The 22,904-nt window shown below is 36.9% G+C and overlaps 1 protein-coding gene across 2 annotated transcripts in view; it reads left to right on the forward strand.

Annotated features, from left to right (window-relative positions):
- Positions 1-337: 337 nt before the first annotated feature.
- The window catches only part of LOC113235107, a 38,150-nt gene continuing 15,583 nt past the window's right edge, over positions 338-22,904 (forward strand). Inside the window, exons 1-2 of one of the 2 annotated variants that reach the window (XM_026470681.1) lie at positions 338-382; positions 18,799-18,936. In XM_026470681.1, the coding sequence (XP_026326466.1) occupies positions 18,823-18,936 (114 nt within the window). In that variant the 5' untranslated portion in view covers positions 338-382; positions 18,799-18,822. Of the gene's footprint in view, positions 383-18,678; positions 18,937-22,904 lie in introns of those variants that run through there. The other variant, XM_026470682.1, reaches the window with a different exon arrangement.

Consider the following 22,904-nt stretch of genomic DNA (forward strand, 5'->3'; position numbering starts at 1 on the left):
CGATTCGCATGGTCGCTCGCCAGCACTCGCCAGTCGCGACTCGACTTCGCTGAACTAAATGTCAAAATCGGTTAATTTGTCAAAAGCAGCAAGAGGAAGGAAAGCTGTTTAATTGTTTTATGAATTAAATTAGTTCTACGCTTCGCATCTGTTTTGTGGTTGTAAATTGTAGTTTTCATGCAGTGAATTAATTAATTTCGGGCTTTTTATGTTATAATTTTATTAAATAATGGCGTGACATAGATAAATAATTACTTGGCGAATTTCAAAGTTGCAAGTGGAATTGTATTATTCTTTTTTCTTTGTTACTTGATGAAAGTGATTGTACGTTTATGATATAGCCGAGTAACTGGACAGTTCTATGGGAAACATCACCGGAACGGTAAGTGCCCTAAATTTTTAATTTCATCATACATAATTTCGTGTACATGAAAATAGGTGGTACAAGAAAAAAGTTTTCTGGTAAGTTTTTATATTACTAGGAATAATTATATCACGTTAATATGATATTACAAACCTTTTGGCTCAGGTTGGTCAGTTTTTATTTATAGATAAAGTACAAAGTTCAAAGCTCCAGAAACTTCCTTCAAACTTTTATTTCTATAGAGTTTAATACATCGTTAATTTACCTTTACGGCTTTTGAAATGCAACACGAATTTTGTTCAAGTCATAAGAATTATTTTGTTTAGATAAAAGTTGGTATATTCTTAATTTCTTTCTACTAAAAATTTATTTAATAAAATAAAATAATTTATTTCATGTCATCAAGTAGCAATCGGAAATATAACGTATAGGGGTAATTATGATAATTAGTAATTGAATTAAATACAAAGAAGCATTATATTTTTTAAAAAGTCTCATACATTTTAAATAAATTTCTCTATATTGTGCTATTTATTCAATATCTAATAAAAGGAGTTTGATTGGGTATAAAATCATTTCATTAATTATAACACCTCAGACTTACTGGTAAATGTTTATGTAAAGCTTGATAAGGACTGCATCAGAATTTTTTAGGCCACATACATACTGATGTTTCTCGTTGAAGTAGATGGAGACTGTCATTGATACACTTGTATAGTAATGTGTTATAATAAATGAGCATGTTACTTATTTATGCATTTTAGTGGAACCATATTTATTTTGTTACGATCCTATATTGTTGTCCTGTCACTGTTGCCACTATTTTATGGATCCTATGTAAATTTAATAAAATGCATTAATACTTCTGCGATGGTCATTCATTACGACATGTTGCTATGCAACCGTATTCATGACGGAGACATGAACCCTTTGATGCCTTTTAATACAATCCCATCTATTCTTTCAGTACCTTGGGAATATAATATTCAGGAAATCAGAACTCAGGAGTTATAGTAATATGTATTTATGATGTCACAATTAAAGGATATTGTAGAGATAGGTACGTCAACTATGTACATTTTATGGCCAAAAGTAGGATGGATCTTAAGTTCAAGTTAAGGGGTTTGGAGCTAGACTGGGGTAACTGACACACGTGTTGAAATAATCTGAGGTGGAGATGTACAGACATGCTAAGGTGCAAGCTTGAAAGGAAGATAGCACAGAAGGAGAGGAAAACTTGTTTTTAGTGAGTGCATATGACAAAGCACATTCGCAGCAGTTGGATGAGGCCTTTGACAATAGGCACTGTAATATAATTAATATATATTACATTTAATATTCTAAACGTATTTTAAAAACATACTAAAATAAATTTTTAAAATAATACAAAATTAATCTCTGAGGTCCCAGGTTCGATCCCTGAACAAGTCAATGTAGAAAAACTATCTTATCATATTGTTTCTGGTCTGGGTGTTCGTGGTACCATTGTTGTCTGTGACATATTATTTATTTATTTGAACTTAGGAATCACTATTTTTAGATTTTATTTCTATTTTGAATTGCGATTAATAAACATGTGGTGCAATATTAATTTGAGTCAAAATGCTAATGTAGTAAGTATACAAATAGATGATTCAGGAGGTTATTCACACTGTAAAACTGTGAATGTGTATTGTTACACTTTTGTGTTTATTTGGAGGTCATATCGCGGATAAAAGTATAAATAAGTCTTTGACACAATTATATCACATCAATAAATCTTCATCTTTACGTAACCAATACCTATTTTTTAATTGAATGAAGTTAAGACACGTTTAAAATTTATTTCAGACTACGTACTAAGAATCTTGTTTTGTAAACTGACTGTAAATTTAACTTTTCTGGCAAAGGTTTATTGTTTGTTATAAGTAGAGTTTGAACTAGACGTCTTCCGGTCCCTCAGGCCGCGTAGGAATTTGGGAACTGGAGGGACGCTGTTCATTCGGCGTCGGGAAGTGAGCGTGCCTTACAGCTCCGCCATCAATGAGGAGACTTGGTAGTCGGCTTGGAGTCGGCGGCTCGGCGGTGGCAACCGTTAGTCGTGCGGAGCGCGACGGGAAGTGAGCGTGCCTGCAGCTCCAGTACCTATCTAGAAAATGGAGAGGGTGCTGTACATTTGCACACGGGGCAGCTCACCTAAGGCACTTACAGAGAACCAGATGAAATATGCAAACGTGCTGATCCGGGGTTAGGACCTGATTTAGGTGGTCCCTGTGCGCGTTCGCTCGCACAGGTCATAGTGCCCTTCCCACATAACCAAGAGGTTGATAGGGAGGGGCACAAGTTGTTTTTTATAATTATTGTGTATTGACATCTTATTTCATCATATCATGATTATATATCGAATTACTCCCTGCCTCTGTTATCACTACGATACCTTTGTTATAATACTAATAAATATTATAGGCTGTTTCATATCTTATCTATATTAGATCGACATTTATTGTGTTGTCATTATTTTGTTTATTCAGTGACCTCATGATATTTTAAATGTGTTTCAAACGATAAAACCGACTGTACCAGATGTTTAACAAGGATATATTCATTAACATGGTTAATGTGACCACTATTTTTTATTATTTTGAACATCATTGTCGCCCACTATTATAATAAAACACAATGATAATAAAACTCAGTCATAGAAGACTTTATTGGTAATTTTTAATCAGGAACATGGGCTATAAAATGTTATTTTCATTTTAAATGCGATTGTAGTATGTTAAATATGTGTTAAAAAATACAAATACAATACGTATGAGTAAAGTACATAAGGAAGTAGAGTCAAAAGGTGTTTATGTCAGAATTCAAAAGCCGTAAAATCACATTTAAATTTGCATAAGTTTGTGAGTTCTTACCACATTGTTTTTATAGGCACAGTCTGTACAGACAGTTAAGTGTAATTCGCGACACAATAGGTGGGGATCTATGTTGATTTATTTCTTGAATCGTATAGTGTTACTGTAGAACATGATCTAACTATATAACTATACTAAACAATAACATTCTACGTTTCGCGATATGCGTATGAGGACCGTTGGGAGTATCATCGGTGATCCATATTTTGATGACGTCACCAAGATACCGTTGGGTATCACATTTTCCGTATCGACTTCCAGGGTGTGCATAATGCTATGCTTCGTGTTTATCGCTTTGCATTGTCCTTTTATCAAAACCTTTGTTAGCGAAGTTGGAAGTTTTGGGAAAAAAGATAAAAGTAGATATTCTTTGAAATTCTCAGTTGAACAACCCTGAGATTATACAGTGTCAGACGTAGTCTACCACCTTGCCTGGCAATTGTCCCAACCCGACGCGACGTTATGTACTTTTTTATTCAGCGCAAGTAATCGTCTTTATTCATGAACCTTGTTGAAAATCGAATTTATTTAATAGAGTCGCGCGAGTGCTCGCTGTCTTCAAAATTTGTCTTTATTTTATTTTTTATAATAACTAAGAGACGGGACGAACAAGTCGTGCGCCTGATGGTAAGCGATACGGTTGTCCGTAACAGTTGCGGTACCACTCACAGCTTTAAATCACTAAGATCTGAGGGGCAGTGTCACTGCGCCCGATACCCTGAGACATAAGTTGACAAGTCCCATGCGCTTGCAATTTTACTAGCACCCGTACCCTTCAAAACCGGAACGCAGTACTGAACCGGAGCATATATTAAGATTACCATTTCCTAAGTTTAAAGCTTATATTAAAAGTATTTTAATTGAAAAGTCATTATTACAAAATTGTACACTACGTGTTAGATAAAGATGTATCGAAAGATAACGAGAGTCTAGATACCACACAAAATATGATTCAAAATGTATTCTATGGTATTTCAGTTTATTTGAAAAGAGCAATCCCTAGAGTTTGTTGCTCGTTCTTGTCAGGGAGGTCAGGGTAGTGAACGAGCAGTAGCTAAAAAATGGCGTTTTCAAGTGTAAACATTTTACCTATGGAATAAATGATTATTTGGCTTTGACTTTGTCATACTACTGCTTGGCGGCAGAAATAGGTAAGGTAGCAGTACTGGACGAACTCTTTCACAAGGAGCTCTACTGTTACTAACTTAACTAAACTTAACTTAAGTAAACTTTTGGTCCCTATAATATTGACGCTAGTTAGAAAATTATTCATTTCGGTCCCAAAATTACAATTATTATAAATCAAAGTCAGCAAAGTAAATGGGTCGCATTAGGTGGGCAGGTTGCTCTGAGCATCTTCACTTTGGTAGGAATCACAAATGACTATTATTATTTATATTTTAGTTACGTTAGTATTTCAAAATTTGATTTATCAATAAATTTTAAATGAAATCAAGTAAATCGGCAGATCCAGTTTTCGTTATATTATTTTATTACCCAAAAATTTGTTTTTTAATAAACTAATAATTATAATAGATGGCGCTACGACTAAAAAGTCGTTGAAAGACCAAGTACAAAGACACGACGCAAGCACATAGAAAAATTCGTGAGGTCCGTTGGTTCGTTCCGTGGCTTAGTTAGTATAGCGTCTGGCACGGTATGCAAGAAGACGTCGGTTCGAATCCGACCGGATCGAAGGAATTTTTTCTGAGTGTTTTTTCTGAGTGTTCGATCTTTGTATTAATAATTATAACAAACTAGTGGAGTAATTTCACAAAAAAATAATTGAATATCAATTCAATAAAAATTTAATTAATAATTATAATTTCTTTATAAAAAAGAACCACTCTGAAAACTTTGCTTATTCGCTTTCGCTGTGTTCGTTATACCTATCGGTTCATGGAAAGTGGGTGAAATTCAATATTACCAGATTCGGCCCTTAATTTGCCAACCTTAAAGGTGAAATATTTTCTTCAAATGTGAATGTGACCACTACTGAAATACCCCCCGTTCCATGGTACGAATGAAGCTTCATACTTGACATTGTCTTTTCAGTAATTGTTTCGGACGGAATGTCGGATGAGAACGAGACTAGATCTACTGTTGTGAATAATTTGAGTGTTAGTCTGCTTTAAACAATTCGAACACATTGACGACGTGAAATTCCACACAAGTTACATTTTACACATGATATGTTTACAGTAAGTTGAAAGCAGGTTGCAATTGTCTCATGCAAAACTTCGCCCGTCTGTATCTGGCCCTGTACTCTCCTTCTCCACTCGACATCCGTCCGAAACAATTACTGTCAAATAATTATTACTCGACCAAATTTAAAGACGCTTCATACTTAACATTGTTTTTTTTTTTAATTTGGTCGAGTATTATTACGACGGAGAATAATTAAAACACGCATGATGTGAATGAAGCTTCATACTTGACACAGTCTTTTAATTTTATCGAGTATTACTTATTTGAAAGTAATTCTTACGGACGAATGTCGGACGGAAAACGATAGACCCCTAAGCCTAGGTCCGTGCCGACATGGGCACCCTCAGACCCGCTACTTAGTTTTTAGTTTATTGTTAACGGGTTAAGAACCTTCAGCTCGCCCTTTCATACAGTAGCAAGGTCGAGGCCATCAGCGGCCAATTGCAAAGTGTCAGTGTCAATAAAAATGTATCTTGTGTCTGTCTATATCGTTGCAGCTTTCAATCCATTCCGAACGGATGGACTGATCTCAATGGGTTTTTTTTTATTTGACGGCGAATTTAATCTTAGGCTCAGTTTATATTGCGGCGGAACGGAGTGGAATTCCGTGGAAGATTTTGGCTCGTATCTAGTTTGTACGTTACACAATTGACCATAAAGTTCATTATGCTATGTTACAAAAATTCGCTTCGACTCCGTTCCGCCAAAATATAAATTGAGCGTAAGTGTAGAGATCTCGGTCATACCTACCATGAATATATATATCTATCTATTTTACGTCCACTTATCTAATTGATTTCAAATTTGTTACACTATGGAAATCTGACGACATTACAATAATATGATAATCTTGATTTAAAGCTACAACTAATTGAGCTAGCACGACAGAGCGCGACTTGCGCGAAAGCGACGTTTTTTTATACTAAATGATGGGATGAACAAGTCGTGCGCCTGATGATAAGCGACACACCGACATAACCGTTGCAGTGCAATCAGAGGTTTAAATCGTAAAAATCTGAGTGGCACTGCCATGATGCCCACCACCCTGAGACATAAGTTGAAAAGTCCCATGTGCACAGGCACAGTACAGAATTTCACCAGCACCCTTACCCTTCAAAACCGGAACACAGTAATGCTCACATTACTGCCTGTCTTTCAGAAATAGGTAAGATGACAGTACTTCACTGGACGAACTCTCTCACAAGGAGCTTTACTGCTACTAAATACACAGAAGCGCGACATTATGCTATTCTCGATGCGAGAATGCGACAGAGTGCGACTTGCGCAAGAGCGACATAGATTATCATTATGTCACGCTTCTATGTCGCGCTTTTATGTCGCACTTCTATGTCGCTCTCGCGCAAATTTCTAGCCCTACAGGACAGTCTGCAGACTACGCAGTTCCTCAACTGCTGGCAGTAGAATTATTTGTCGTGTTTGATTTTTGCGGCGACAGCGACTTTGATTTTTTGCAGTAGGTATACTGCTTTGTATAGTTTTTTTAATTGTAAGTATACAAATAACTGAATAGGGTTTGAAATGACCAACAAACATATATGTATGAAAGTTAGAAAAACGGAATAAGACGAGTTATGCCCTTTTGTGTTTATTACACCATTGGCTTCAGCGTGTCCGATTACATAACATATCAGGTTGGTAGGTCAATGACATATCAAAATGACATCTCTCTAGCAGTCTCCTAATGTCGTTTTTCTTATTGTACTAAGGGCATAACTCGCTGTTTTTAAAGGCATAATTTTAGTTATCGGGCATTTTTATGAGTCGAAAGGTAAAGTGCAAATACAAGTGCTCTCAACTCAAAAAATACATGCAAGTTTAACGAATAAGCACTGATATATTTTTATATAAAGACTTTTTTCGTATTGTTCCATAATGACTGGGAAAAAAGTAGGACTAAAAGCGACTATTGCCTAATTCCACAGTGTATAATAAAGGTATAACTGAGCATTCCGTTTGTTCCACTGGCCACGATTGGTCATACCCGCGACTATACCGTTTTGCTATTGGTTAATAGTTCGCAACAGAAAATTTAACGATTTTATGTCTTTGTGGTTAGTATCATAAGTATTGTTATAACTATAACAGTCGCAGTTAAGGGAATAAGTCGAATTATGTGTTAAAGTTTGTTAACACAAGTCGTGTTATTACCATTGAAACACCAAAGGACGCAACTCGAAAAAATCTTATAAAATATATAGAAAATGTAACCGAATGTTTAACCAATACCTATTAAACTAAAGCTTAGATATATACCTAAAGCTAGAAATCATAAAAAGTACTAATAATAAATGCGAACAACCAATAATCAATAAAAGTATGGTTTTTTGCCTGAAAAGTGTCGATTTTGAGCTATTCCCTTTTTCGCTGGAGGCACTGAAATACTCTTCCGGTCTCCTAGAGTATAATCCACCAAGACCGACAAAAGATAGATTAATATTGTTTGGCATTGACATGTACCAAATAAAGCAAGTTACCATAGGTTACATATTATATTTTAACAATGCGACGTTTACCATACAGTTACAAGATACATTGTTATCAAAGTATACAAGTGAGAGTGGAGGGGGAACTGTGCGTAATTCGAGGGCGAATCAAATCCCGCCACGTCATATTCAAAAACCTCCTCTGTAAGTTGAGACATGGCATTGAATTATTTTCAATCATTCAGCTACAACTCCGCTGCTCCAGAACAAAACCTAGTTAGAGACAATTTTTTCAAATTTTTTTAACGGAATGCTACTCCCATAGTACTCACCTAGTAGCGGTGACAGCCGCTTCTAAATTCCACAATTTATCAGAGATTTCGAAACTTTAAAAACGTAGTAAGGCACACCTAGTCTGGGGGTCTACTCTCGATCTCCGTCCGACATCCGTCCGAAACAATTACTGCCAAATAAGCAATACATGACGAAATGAAATGACGCGTGATGCGAATGAAGCTTCACACTTGATACTTATCTTTTAATTTTGTCGAATATTACTTATTTGACAGTAATTGTTTCGGACGGATGTCGGATGGGGATCGAGAATAGACCCCCTGGTTCGTGGCCAACCAAAAATCTTTAAAGTCACTTTAACCAATTCAACAACAACAGAGGAAGTATTTGACACTTGCTAGGTTTTAAAGCAATTTAAGTAAGAAGTGGCATTTGATAGATAGTGGAAGTTTACTGATACTGAAAGTACTAGTCGTTTTATTACTTTAATTAGTGAAACAAAATCAATTGTATTCCGAATTTTCTAATGCAATAACTAAATCAAACACCGAGCAAATGCTTATATTGTGTTTTGATTCTGTTTGCTAAAGTAACTTTACTTGGTTATGTACTCGATGAACTTTACTTATGTACATAAATATTTAATCTTAGTGAGGGTCTAAATAATAATAATAAAATTATAATTTTATTTTATCCAAATGTTTACAATACCACTTATATAAGGGTTAAAGAAAAAAAATAAACAGTTTAACAGTTAACTTAATACGAGTTTTTAAATACGAATCATTCATGGTAACAAAAATATTCTTTACCTTCCGTTGCAAGTCGAAACCGTGTTACGTGTATAAAATATGTAACATATAAGTTGTGATAATTTTTTGGACATCAATATATTCGTTGATTGGTCCCCTATCGGTACCTAACGCTATTATTGTTTTTAAATTAAACTGTAAGGTCGACCTTGATTTGTGTTTTTGGGCTCTCCGGTGAAATTTTGTCTAAAGCTTGTTTTTGTTATGAGGCAGCCGAACTGCAAAGCAACATTGAGAAAAGGATCGTAGAATTACTCCCACTTCATGTATATTGTATACATGACATATCGTCGCCGTACTTTCTCGAATTCGTATCTTATAAAGAGTGAGTATTCAGGAGGTGACAAAACTTTCTATTTATTTTAAATTTCTTATCAAGGGGGTTAATTTGGAGCATTACTTTAAGAATAGGTAAAAACCTCTGCAACTAGTGGCCTCAAGTCCTCATTATATGACTATAAAATTGTATAACAATCTACCAATTAACATTAGAGACATAGTAAAAGACACTGACTTTGATAAAACATTGAAAAAGCTGTTAATTAAAAAATGCTATTACAATATAAATGAATATTTCTGTGATAAATATTTGGAGGAATAATAATAATAATACGACATTGCTGGAATTTATTTAAAATTATATTATGAAATTGCCTTTGACATTTATTTAATAATGTTAAGACTATTACCTATTTTTATTTTGTAAATACTTTTTATTCCATAAATATGATAATGTTGATATCTTTATGAATTGTTAATTTTTATTATTTTTTATTTATTGATTTATTTTTTTAATATTGAATGATTGATTGCTTAAGTACGTATTAACATCATAACGAATTTAATGCATGCATTGACATTGTTGATAAAAATTTGTTAATATAATTTATAAATGCCCCTCTGTAATTTGCCATGCCCTTACAGGGCGTCACATGATCCTAAACAATGACATAACACCTTAAATTGTATTTAAAAATGTACTGTAACTGTGACATGCAAATAAATGATTATTATTATTATTATTATTATAACCAGTGTGTAAATATGAAGTAAATGTGATGTGAAATTAGCCTGCAAACTTTTACATATACCTACAATCCATATTTTGCATTTCAGTAACTGTATGCTTTAAGATAAGAGTTTGAGAAAGTAAGATGACGTTATTTTGTTTTATAATGGCGAGACGAATAGGTCGTGCGCCTGACGGTAAGCTACACGCCTGTCCATAACAGTTGCAGCGAGACTCAGAGCTTCAAATCACAAAGATCTGAGGGGCACTGCCACTGCGCCCGTCACCCTGAGTTGACAAGTCCCATGTGCCTGTAATTTCAGCAGCACCCTTGCCCCTGCCTAAAACCGGAACATAAGTAATACTGACATTACTGCTTGGCGGCAGAAATTGGTAAGGTGGCACGGTGGCAGTACTACCCTGGACGAACTGTTTCACAAGGAGCTCTTCTACTACGGCTGCTACTAGACATGAACCGCACTTAAGTTCTCCGGTATTGGGTTTACAGGTCGTCTTAATACGACCTGCAGACTTGTAAATAAACATGGTAATTTAATAGAAATAATATAGCACGAAATAGTAATTGTAATGTTTAAGAAAAATATAGAACGTTGCTTCTCAAATGAGACGTTGACGGTACAAATCCTTGTGGTGGCATGTACCGATGACGTTAATTAATAAATTGTCGTTAATTGTTGAGGAAAGAAACCAGTATGTCGCAGAAGGTTCACAATCCTTGGAAACTTTATTGTTGGAAACTTAGAGTCTCCTCAAATTTCCACCACTAGGCAGCGCACCGCTACAATTCAATATGCACTGTATCTCCTACAAGATAGCGTTACATTTCAGTTAGATGCAGGAAGGGGTTCGCTTTATAAAATACAGTATAATATATAACGCATAGTTTCCCAAAGCGCAACCTAATGGGCTCTGCAAAGTCCAAAGGAGCGGGCATTTGAAAAAAAAACCTGAATTATCTATGTAAACTACACTGCATATATTATAATTATATATCGCCCGTTTGCCAGAATAATATTTTATCTCTAAAACATCGCGATATTTAGATAACACGTTGTTCTGGCAAAAGGGCGATGTATAATTTTTTCCTTGTGAATTTTTGTGTTAAGTCAATATTATTAAAAATACGTGTTTTGAATTATCATTTTGTGGGCTTGTCTAAGTGGGCGGTGAGCTAAAAAGTTTGGGAACCTATGATAACGTATTCACTACTAAATATAGTACATAAATAAGTTATGCAGCGCAGCGCACCCTCTTGTCGGTAGTTTGTGGCGCCACGGGTAATATAAAGTGTAACTTAGCTTCTAAAGCATAGGGTATGGCCGCGACGACATAGGTGATATAATGGTAAATCCTCACACCGATTTTCCCAACCAGAAATACTTATTTTGAATGCTGGTAATTTTATTTTTGGTTCAAAAAGAATGATAAATTAGATTTCAAGTACAAGTAATAGCTAAAGTATGACCACGTGGGGTGGTGCCTATACTATAATAAAATATGCTCAAGTAACCTGCTCGGCTAGCATGACCGACTTTTTTCCGTTGGTTGGCACTTTCATTTTGGGCGTGTTTGTATGAGCTGTGACTTATTACTTACTGTAAATATGTTGATATTCAAAATTTAATCTTTCAACCCTGAAATAGTGGACTATACGTCGAGTTAACGATGTTCGTTCTTATATTAGATAGCAGTAGAGCTCCTTGTGAAAGAGTTCGTCCAGGGAAGTACCTGCCTTACCTACATATTTCTGCTGCCAAGCAGTATTGTGAACATTTGAAGGGTAAGGGTGCTGGTGAAATTACAGGCACATGGGACTTGTCAACTTATGCCTCGGGTGTCGGGCCCAGTGACAGTGCCCCTCAGATCTTTGCGATTTAAAACTCTGAGTGGCACTGCACCTGTTATGGACAGGCGTGTACGCGTGCAGGTGTGTAGCCTGATGGTGCGTCCGAGTTGTCCGTCTCGTCACTAAATATTACTTTAAAAAGACAAGTGTCCATAAGGGTGTCATCCCACTTATCTGCGATAATAAAGTCCGCGTGGTAGAGTTTTAGTCAACAAGAGATTGATTCAACACGACAAGGAAAAGAAAGGCCTAAATAATTTTTCTTTTAATACCGAAAATATCATTAATTTATCAAATGTCGTCTTAACATTTTTTCGTGCATATGAAGAAACAGGTACAACTTGTAACTTTTTTTTGTAACTAAGTAAGTAAAAAAGAAATTATGTTTATGCAATAAAATTTAAAAAGTTGTTACGCGTTTCGCTGAGATGCGACACGCACAAGCGCACAACATCTTCTCTCTTCACTCTTTTTACATGGATGTAAAGCTTTTTGCGACTGGCTTATCTAGCGATCCCATGGACAAGTGTGGTGACTCCCTAATAAATCAACTGACTGTTGGTACGTAGAGTCGACCGGAGCCGGTTTTATTACTTCGTATGACCTCGCAATGTATAAAATCTAATTTTAGAATAAAATAGACCAGAATAGAGTATAGTGCAATAGAAATATTTATTTCAGACCATGATAATGTTTAGTAATAAGCCGGCGTTACCGACAAGTTCAATGTTGTTGTGGGCTTGCACCAAGGAAAATGGCAGGTGAAACTGGAGAGTGTCGGGTTGAGGATTAGCCGGTCAAAAATCGAACAGCTTTTCCTCAACTTTGGCGGTGCCTCCAGTTTTATCAATATTACCTTAGATGGTGTATCCCTATCAGTCTGCTCCGCCTTTCGGTACCTCGGTTCGTTAATACAGAACGACGGCGAGATAGTACCGCGACGTTAAGAACAGAATAAGGGCAGGATGGATGAAATGGCAACAGGTCACAGGCACTATTTGCGATCGGCGAATGCCCCTTAAGCTAAAGGGGAAAATTTACAAGACCGTGATTAGACCTATAATGTTGTATGGATCAGAATGTTGGGCGATGAAAACGGAGGATGAACGAACTGTGCATGTATCGGAAATGCGAATGTTGAGATGGATGTGTGGAGTGACGAGAAAGGATAAGATAAGGAATGAGTACATCAGGGGAAGTTTGAAAGTGGCCCCAGAGACGGAAAGGATGAAAAGTAATAGGTTAGCGTGGTATGTACATGTCATGCGGAGGGAAGAATGTCATGTGACAAGAAGAGTGCTAGGTATGAATGTGGAGGGATATGAGGGGAAAGGAAGGCCAAAGAAAAGATGGATGGATTGTGTGAAATAAGACATGGATAAGAAAGGTGTGAGTATAAAAAGACAGTTTATAGGGGAGAGTGGAAGAAAAATACATGTTGTGCCAACCCTACCTAGCGTGGGATAAGGACAGGAAGAAGAAGATAATGTTTAGTAATACAGTAAATTTTTCTTACTTGCAGTGCAAAATGACTTAATGCTAGAGAAAATGTCACGGCTAGACCACTACCCTACTACGCACGTGTAGAACCCAATGTTGGTAGGAGCAGTCCAGCCTATTCGCAACAACGCCTAGGGTGCTATTAATGCTGCCGCGCACACGCATCATGAGTGAGGTAGCTTCTTGCGAATAATGGCATGAAAGCCATCTGTGTGCGCTTCCGTGAACATGATGCACTACATTGTCGCGACAGGTACATTAGCATCCTGAAAGGGTTGTTATATTGCACCCTTCATGTATTCAGGGTTCTCTGCTTATACTTCATCCACAGGCTGCTCGTGTAGAAGTATTTGCACGCGTGCTTAAATAAAAATAAATAATTTTGCAAATTAAATTTCTGTGAAAAATATTTTCCGTCGTTACTTTAAACTCCAAACATGTGACACACGTGACCACTTACGACCGCATTTAACAACTTCTTTTACGTCCAGGGTCATATAAATAGCCCATCATCGGCACACGTGATTGTACTTTTACTATCATTGAAGTTATTTGATAAGAAAAATTACATTCTACATCTTTGATAGAGATTTCAAGTAGCTAATCGACCGACATTCAATTCGAGTACTTGTGGGACGCCGATCCTTGAATAAAAAGTGTGACTGCACTTGCAGAGCAGTGGAGGAAATAGATTTTTTTTTTATAAACATATTTATTTTCATACTTTCTTCAGTGATAAAGTGTTGACAGTGCAAGCTTATTTTGTTACAAATAAATATGTAAGTAACTCTAGATTTTTGTCATGTTCTAACATAATTATTCTTTACAATAAAAAAATCATAAAAGTCTGAGTCAATTGGTTACAGTTTTTTTTTTTTTTTATAACATCAAGTGATGGGACGGACAAGTCTTGCGCCTGATGGTAAGCTACACGCCTGTCCATAACAGTTGCAGTGCCACTCAGAGCTTTAAATTGCAAAGATCTGAGGGGCACTACTACTGCGCCCGTCATCCTGAGACATAAGTTGACAAGTCCCATGTGCCTGTAATTTCACCAGCACCCTTAGCCTTCAAAATCGGAACACAGTAATGCTGACATTACTGCTTGGCGGCCGAAATGAGTAAGGTGGCAGAACTACCCTGGACGAACTGTTTCACAAGGAGCTCTACTGCTACTAAATATTTTGAACCGACTTCAAAAAAAGGAGGAGATCTCAATTCGACTGTATTTTTTGTTTGTGTATGTTCCGCGATTACTTCAACATTTCTGAACCGATTTCGATGATACTTCTTTTGTTGAAAGGGGGTACTTCAATAGTGGTCGCATTCAAATTTGAAGAAAATATTACACCATTAAGGGTCGCAAATCAGGGGATGAATTCAGTTTATTGGATTTCACCCACTTTCCGTTATTCTTTTTAAATGAAACTTTGTAAATAGATTTTAATTTTATGACACGACACGTGTTAAGACGAGTTTCTCTTTCTTTTTATTTAATATTGTCTAATACGCACTTATCTGTTCGGATTGGCAATAGGAGACAATCCATTTATTTCGACTAAATTATATGTCTAATCCAGAAAATCTGTAATTGCCCTTAACATTGTCTAGCATTAAGCACATTTAACTTGTATTAGGGTGTTCTTTTTAACAAAAAACTTATAATTATTTGCTTCTATAGATAAACTATGGTGTTCCACATTATTCCCAGTTTAAATTTATTCTAAATGTAGGGCACAGAAAGGAAATTTAAATTTTACTATATTTTTTGCTCATTCTTATATGAGCATGGGTTATCGCCTTGATATACTTCAGGCAGATTAAAGCAATATTTCGTCACGTATCTATCGTGAGAAAACTCGCTCTTTGAAATTATTATCGTACCCACTGTACTTAGTGTCTTTATGATGTTTATTGAAATAGATAAATAACATTTCCGATAATGCTCTTATATCGTAGCAAATGACCTTACCTTATCGTTATATTCTTAATCTTTATACATCAAAGGATTTGCGTTTTTGATATAGGTTATGGATACTTGACTTTATTGTGACAACCAGCTGGTGTTCAGGAATGATATTTATAGACGTTCTGTAAAAGATTGTGACGTCATGTGGCGCGACCAATTTCCATATTGCGCCAAATTCCTTTGTGTGAACTACTGTCGTACGTGTGACCAAGTTACGACGAGGATTACACAAGTCTATCGTTTTTTATGCCGCTTCTGCTTTCCGCTTAGGGCGTACTCTGTGATCCGTCACGAACTCCTAATAAACGGGCTGTTTACAGTACAGGCACGCTATGATGGCCGTTTTGACGTTTGTCCGCTCATCAAACTACGTTGAAGGAAAAATGAATAAAAAAAAAGAAGTAAAATTTATGGATGTGTAATTTTGCGACACAACTGGGCGTTTGTTTTTCGAAATTCAAAATTTAAAAAAATGAAATCTAATAAATACCATCATCACTTATAGGATCGCTGCTCAGCACAACTTCTACCTCCGGCAAACTCGCGTCAATGCTCAATGCAAAACAAATTCGAATTGACGATATTAAATAAACATTTTTATTTTTGTTTTATTAAAACTTTTTAATTAGCTACCTTTTGCAGTACTAGTTATAAATCTAAAAACTTATATGCGACTCGCATTTGTTTATATTTTTTTCGATAATGAATTGAGATTTGATAGCGGGCCGGTACTGTAAATGTTGTAGGATGATAAAAAAAAGGCAACATTTCAGATGATGATCTCTATCTGTACTGGCAATGTTGGACAAACCTTGGTATCTAATAAATCAGCATCTATAGATACACCTCATGACATTGAATTATCGAGAGTACTTATTCCTACAGTTTGAAAAAACAATGAAGTCTAGACTGATTGTATTAGTAATTATACACAGCAAAGGCTTCGTAATGCCTTTTAAACCGTAGTCACTTTGAACGTCTACGTAAATAAATGACAAATTTGAATCGTTTAGTATTCACAAACGCTATGAACACGGGAGTAGCGTCTGGGACAAGGTCATAGACGGATTGAATTGCGAAATAAGTAGGAAAAACGTGGTGTTATTTTTAAATATACCCGTGCAATAGATTGTCGACAGTGGCAATCGCAGCATGTTCAACAAGAACGTTTATTCATCACGTCGAGCTTGTCATTTAGGCAACTGCGACTTGTCTCCAGTAAGGCATTTGTGAGATGTGCGTACGTGACCACATTGAAGATTACGTGACCCACGATTAATACACCAGTTTATAATGAAAAAATCGTTGACGTACCGACCGCTACGGTACGTTGATAAAACGGATGAATTTCATACAGTATTGACGATGATCTATATTTAGTTGCCATGTCATAGTTTGAAAGACACTAACTTCATTACCATGTAATGTTCATCTGTCGTGTTTCATAATACGCTCTCGTTCTTATATTTAAATGACATAATCATACAAGCTTATTACTGATTCAATGAGGTCTCACTTAATTACTTTTCTTCCCAGTTAACTCAAAAAAAAAAAAAATGCAATTTGATGCCATGTTATACGACCTACGACAGACTGTGTATTAGTAACAGTCCTTGTGAAAGGGTTAATCCAGGGAAGTACTGCCACCTTACCTATTTCTGCAGCCAAGCAGTAACATCAGCGTTACTGTGATCCGGTTTTGAAGGGTAAGGGTGCTGGTGAAATTACAGGCACATGAGATTTGTCAACTTATGTCTCAGAGTTACGGGCGCAGTGGCAGTGCCCCTCAGATCTTTGCGATTTAAAGCTCTCAGTGGCACTGCAACTATTATGGAGAGGCGTGTAGTAAAGGCGTAAACGATTTGGCAAGAATTAGGAGATAGCAGAAGTTTCTGGAAAAAAATTCAATCGAATGCGTTTAGATAACACTAGCAAGCGATGAAATTTTAATTGACTACGACCACAGATATGTCTAGATATATGTCTGTGACTACGACTGACGTCTAGAATACGCTTCCCCATAATTTTCATAACTGTAATTCTAAATGCAGCTAACTGCCACTAGCTAGCCACCTAGTTTGAAGATTAATTTACATTTCAGGTCTATGTTGCAGACAAGTAGAGTGACTAAACAAATACATTACTGGCTAACATTTATTCTTGTCTTCGCATAGTACATGGAAGTGTTATAAGAGTCAATGATCTCGGCGTGAACTCCTTGCGCTCAAATGACGCGAACTGTTCATGCAAGCCGTGTTTTTCTTTACCAAATCACCTCAAATTGTCTCTAAACCACCTTAAAATTTCTCATAGTTCATGTAACGTAATAATGGATCCTACATGAGACAAAATACTGGCAAAACAACTCCGTAAAGTTGCGACTTTTACATCGCAATCTGGGACTGGAAGCACGTGGTGTCGGCGTGTATCAGCGGGCACGTGCTACATGCGTGATTAGTCGTCTCTCTCCCGCAAATCGAGCTTAGGGATTGTACACACAATGCGTCATTTATTGACAGCACTGAATACTAAGAAATGTCGCCTTGTTGTAAACTGATATAGGAGGCGAATCACCCAGTTTGCGGAAATTTGCAGCTAGTATACTAATAAGTTTGCTCAAGACTAATTGGCGGTTGGATGCTGGAAAAAGAAAGTGTAATGGGGGCAGGTCGCGGGTGTTTATTACCTTGCAATTACGCTCTCACCGTGTGCGACAAACGGCAAACGGGCACATGAGTGCATTCGTACCAGTTCAACGTTTGTAGCGCTACGTTTTGCTGAGTGTAACTTTCATATTATGAAAATACATTGTGTGGATGGAATATGATGCATGATTTTACGATTTCAATAAATAGTTATATTATGTACACTATCCTTTATGTTGTCATTGTTGTCGACGTGCGTTGTTCGCCGGCCGGCAATTCAAGCAAAACAAATCGTATTGCTGTATTGGTAACAACTACGTTCACATGCTAGCGGTGCTAACTTAGTAGTAGGTAGTCATTCTAAATTGCTATTAGATAGCATGGCATCGATTTGCTATTTGTGAATTTTGATTATTTTATTTATGTTATCATTAGTTTGTGTCCTGTAGTCCGAAAGGCTCCTGATTAACTTCATCAAATTCACATTCTATACGTAATTGAAGTTTCATTTTTGTTTCTTTTACAAGGTAATGAACATTTCTTAACATACCGAGATATGACGCGTGTAATATAAATAATAAATGATAAAAATTTACAAGCTTAATAATGAGTATGAGATTCATCTGTGACTTGCTGTGTGGGCAGCAAATTGTAAATATTAGTGGCTCCTCATAGAACAGCTGAAAATATCTCTGTTCAAAGGTTTATACACAAAGCGCAATATCAGCTGTACAAACAAATAGTAATACGTACGATGTTATAATTTACAAATTTTTTGCTTGATATTTCCAGACGCGTAGGTGACAAAGACTGAAAATGACGGCGGAGAAGACTAAAGGGCAGAACCACAAGATGCCACCGGCCACGAAGAAGGTCGCACCTGATGGCGGCTGGGCGTGGATGGTCTGCCTTGGAGTCAGCTTAGTCAACGTAAGGAAAACTCACCATAATTCAATTTCAACTAAAATCGCTGTCTTATATAAAGTCCGACCTTTCATTAGTGTCACCACTCGGTCTCTATTGTGTTGTCCTATCTAATTAGTTAGCCTGTATAGTCCCACTGCCGGGCGCATAATAAGAGGGTTTGGACTGCAGTTCCCTTATTCAATCATTCACAGAAAAGCTCATGGTAAATTTCAAGTTAAATATCGCACACGAATTCCGTAAAATTCAGAGGTGCATGATTTTTCCCGGTTTCGAACCCACACCCTCTGCTTGAGAGGTAGGTCAAACCATTGGGGTACCATGTCTCTATGGTTCATTTATCCCGCCTAAGTTATGGCAATATAGTTTGTCTGTTTAAAAAACTATGAAGGCGATTCAGAGGGTACAGAATGCGTGTGTACGTTTTTGTCAAGCAATGCCAAAGAGAGATCACATCACACCTCATCTCTTCCAGACACGGATCCTTTGTTTATTTTTTGCATGTTCCTGGGGCTATGGCGGAATATCATCGAGGACAGTGTACTTTAGCTGCACCCTAGACCCATTTGACTTGCGTTTCTGTTATTAATTTGCATCTTGTATTGCATGTCAAATAAACTATTTTTATTTTATTTTATATCGAGTTGGTTTCATCATGAGAACAACCGCTTGCGAAAAAATTGCCTATTACACGCTAGCTGAGCAAAATGCACTAAAATGACGCCCAGCACATGACCGATCAAAATCAATTTACGCGTTTATGTATAGGTATGTACGCATAGTACACGCGAGAACAAGATGAGAAACGGTGAAACAGTTTGTTGATACACGTCCTATCGACCGGCGCTCGCAAATTACTTTACAGTATGTTAGTTGCTCAACGAACCATAGAAATCTCATTTTGGTGTTCAGACCCGACTGGCGCTTGAACAACGAAAAGAGATATAGATTCTTTCTAACTACAGAGGCAGGTCGAGGTAGCCTAATAAATAAATATTTTTTTTATGGTTTGGCCTACATTCTCTTAAACAAAGGCTGTGGATTCGGATCCGGGCTGGCATCTCTGGCTTTCTCGGAATTTATGTGCAAAATTTAATTAGTTTACCATGAGCTTTTCGGTGAGGAAATATATTATCGTGAATAAACTTGCACATCGCACTTTAACTGCCTCCGTGGCCGAACGGTTACCACGCCGGACTGCCACGCAGAGGTCCCAGGTTCGATTCCCGGGCCGGGAGAAATGTTTGTATGGCTTACATTTATTTCTCTCGTGAGTTTGGGTGTAATTTGTGGTTGTCTATGTGTGTGTCCATGGCACCCGCGACACAGGGTTTCCCTAGTGCGGGGCTATGTTGAGTGTGTGCGTTATTATCGCAGATTCCCAAACCGGGTGGGGCCATCGTGTCGGACTATGGCTGAAAACCTCGCCTGAGCTTACCCATGTCCAGTAGTGAGACTTATGGGTTGATGAGACTAGTCTTAAAAAAAATTCAAAATATTTATTCTTTAACAAAAGACATAAAGTAGATTAGTGGCAAGGATTCTCCTTTAAGTATATAAAATACCTGGGTCAGGAGAAAGCCTGTGTCGATTTTTCAAGAGAGTGTTTGAAAAATCCATATTTTTGGGCTCTCGGGCATGGCAATACAATTTCTTAACTAGTCACATGTTCACGAAGAATGACACAATTAAGAATGGTTAGCAGCGTCTATTTAACCACCACTTGATAAACCATTACAATTATCATTTGAGAGCTGAGCAAATAATTAACGTGTGGATAATCCGTTTGTATGCAGTATTGTATTTATTAATATGTTTCTAAGTGTTATCTGTTTACTATTGACCTTGGATTGTTTTTCTATTTATTTAAGTACACGTAGGTTAAAACAGGGTTATTTTTAAAACGATAACAACCTCGCAAGGTTATGTCACTAACATCATAAACAACACTTGCCCCATCCCGTCTCCAGCACACCAGAGGGCTGGCTCTGCAGCTGAGCTGGCGGAAAGAATAAAAAGTAATAAGTACCGGGGTCTCGGCTCCGACTACCTATTTACAGCCTTTACAGTCGAAACCCTTGGCCCGTGAGGTCCCGGTGTCCTTCATATGTTTAAAGTTTTATCCAAAGAATTAATAGACTGTCTGGGAAACCCAAGGGCTACCTTGCCCAGCGCATTAGCATAGCCAAGGGGGAACGCTGCCAGCATCTTGGGCACCTTGCAGCGGGGACCCAATTTTATTCATATAATTTAATCCTAGTTTACTTTCTAGTATTTAAGCTCGTATTGTACCTTACCTGTACTTTATGAAAAAAAAACAATAATGGAAATTTTCAAATTTTCTATTTTTGTTTCATCATCAGATTTTACTTTCATACAAAAATAAATGGTTATATAACTTCATGCAAATATAGATAGTTGGCTTTGAACGGTAATAACTCTGTGCAGGACTGGGTTGGGAATCGTCGCGCAAGACATTTGCACATTGAACTTATTCTGCCAAATACAGAAGTGTCAGATGGTACAACAAAAACTTAAAAAGTTTGCTTTAGGTAAATTTATTTTATAAATAGTCATGGAACAAAAGTTCTTAATGATGTTAGTAACATAGGCCTGCGAGGTTGTTATTATTTTAAAAATAACCTTGTGTAAGTACCCAACCCAATCTGGGCATTTAGTAATATTGTAGTTTTACCCGAAACATTTATTGCCTCCAAGAAATACATAGGTGGTTTTATGTATGTTTACAACTTTACGGATACCGACAGTTCGATACAGTAATGTTGCTTTCGACTGACCTTGAAATATCGCTAAACAATTATTGATAATCCGAGCTATTGGTATTCTGTGAACAATAGGCAAAAACATGTTCATGTACTTTTATTGCAAATTGGTTAGAAGAAAATCGTACACAATAGACGTACTTAAGCGTTGTTTTCCGGCGATAGAATTACGCGGCACTCGCGCATTGTAATCGCCTCGCATTTCACTGCCCTGCATAGCTAACTACACTTCTCAACCACATTGCATTTAAATGCAGAGTTGCATGTACCGACCTACATACGGCAATCATGAAATTAATCAATTGAGTTTTTGTTAAGAAACAATGTAGGTACTTAGCACGTAGACACACTATGTCCGGTCTGAGTAGGTTGCATCAGTAAATACATATTTACTGCGAACTACTTTAGTTAAAAGCCGTGATGGGACGGTGGTTGGAAATATCGCCTCTCAAGCAGAGGCTGTGGGTTGGAAATCGGACTCGCACCTCTGAGTTTCTCGGGATTTTATTTGAAATTTACCATGAGTTTTTCGGTGAAAGAAAAAATTAGTGATGAAACCTCCAAGTCGAAGAAAGTTCACAAACCGCGGAAAACTGAGAGGGGACCCGTGTCCAGCATGTGACCTATAAATGGGTTTAGGATGGTGATGAAAATCGACTGACTTTTCAATTACGAGGATTGGTGCGACTACGTTTGATATCGTGTGGTTTTTGGGAGACGTAGATAGCTATACAAAGTGTTCTGAACTATTAATTACCCTCTGTTTTCAATGATATAAAATATTATTTATTAATCGAACCAATTCAGTGAGTAGCCTTAGTTACAATAACCATCTACCGCTTCCCTTCGTCGCAGTTAGAGTTAGTGTTGGGTAGGACATGAACTTAAAATTGAATTTGAGTGAGTATAGTTGAAGAAATATTATTTGCACCGATGAATCTCTTGGAACGGCTAATCCTTTCTATTACAATAGGGTAATAAAACCATTAACACTTCTTTTAATTAAAGCGTGCACGGCTTTTACGATCTTTGTTCTGAATTCTAGTTTTCAATTAATTCTTTACTCTTTATTTTCGAACAGTAGGTGCTTCGTAAAATACCGACTGCCTTTCTTACTAATTCAACAAGATTTCATTCATCAAGAGCCATTCGTGACGCCTGACGAATATGCATTAGCAACGGATCCTACAG

This window comes from Hyposmocoma kahamanoa, unplaced genomic scaffold, assembly GCF_003589595.1.
Source record: "Hyposmocoma kahamanoa isolate Upper Pololo Valley unplaced genomic scaffold, ASM358959v1 87, whole genome shotgun sequence".
Lineage (NCBI taxonomy): Eukaryota > Metazoa > Arthropoda > Insecta > Lepidoptera > Cosmopterigidae > Hyposmocoma > Hyposmocoma kahamanoa.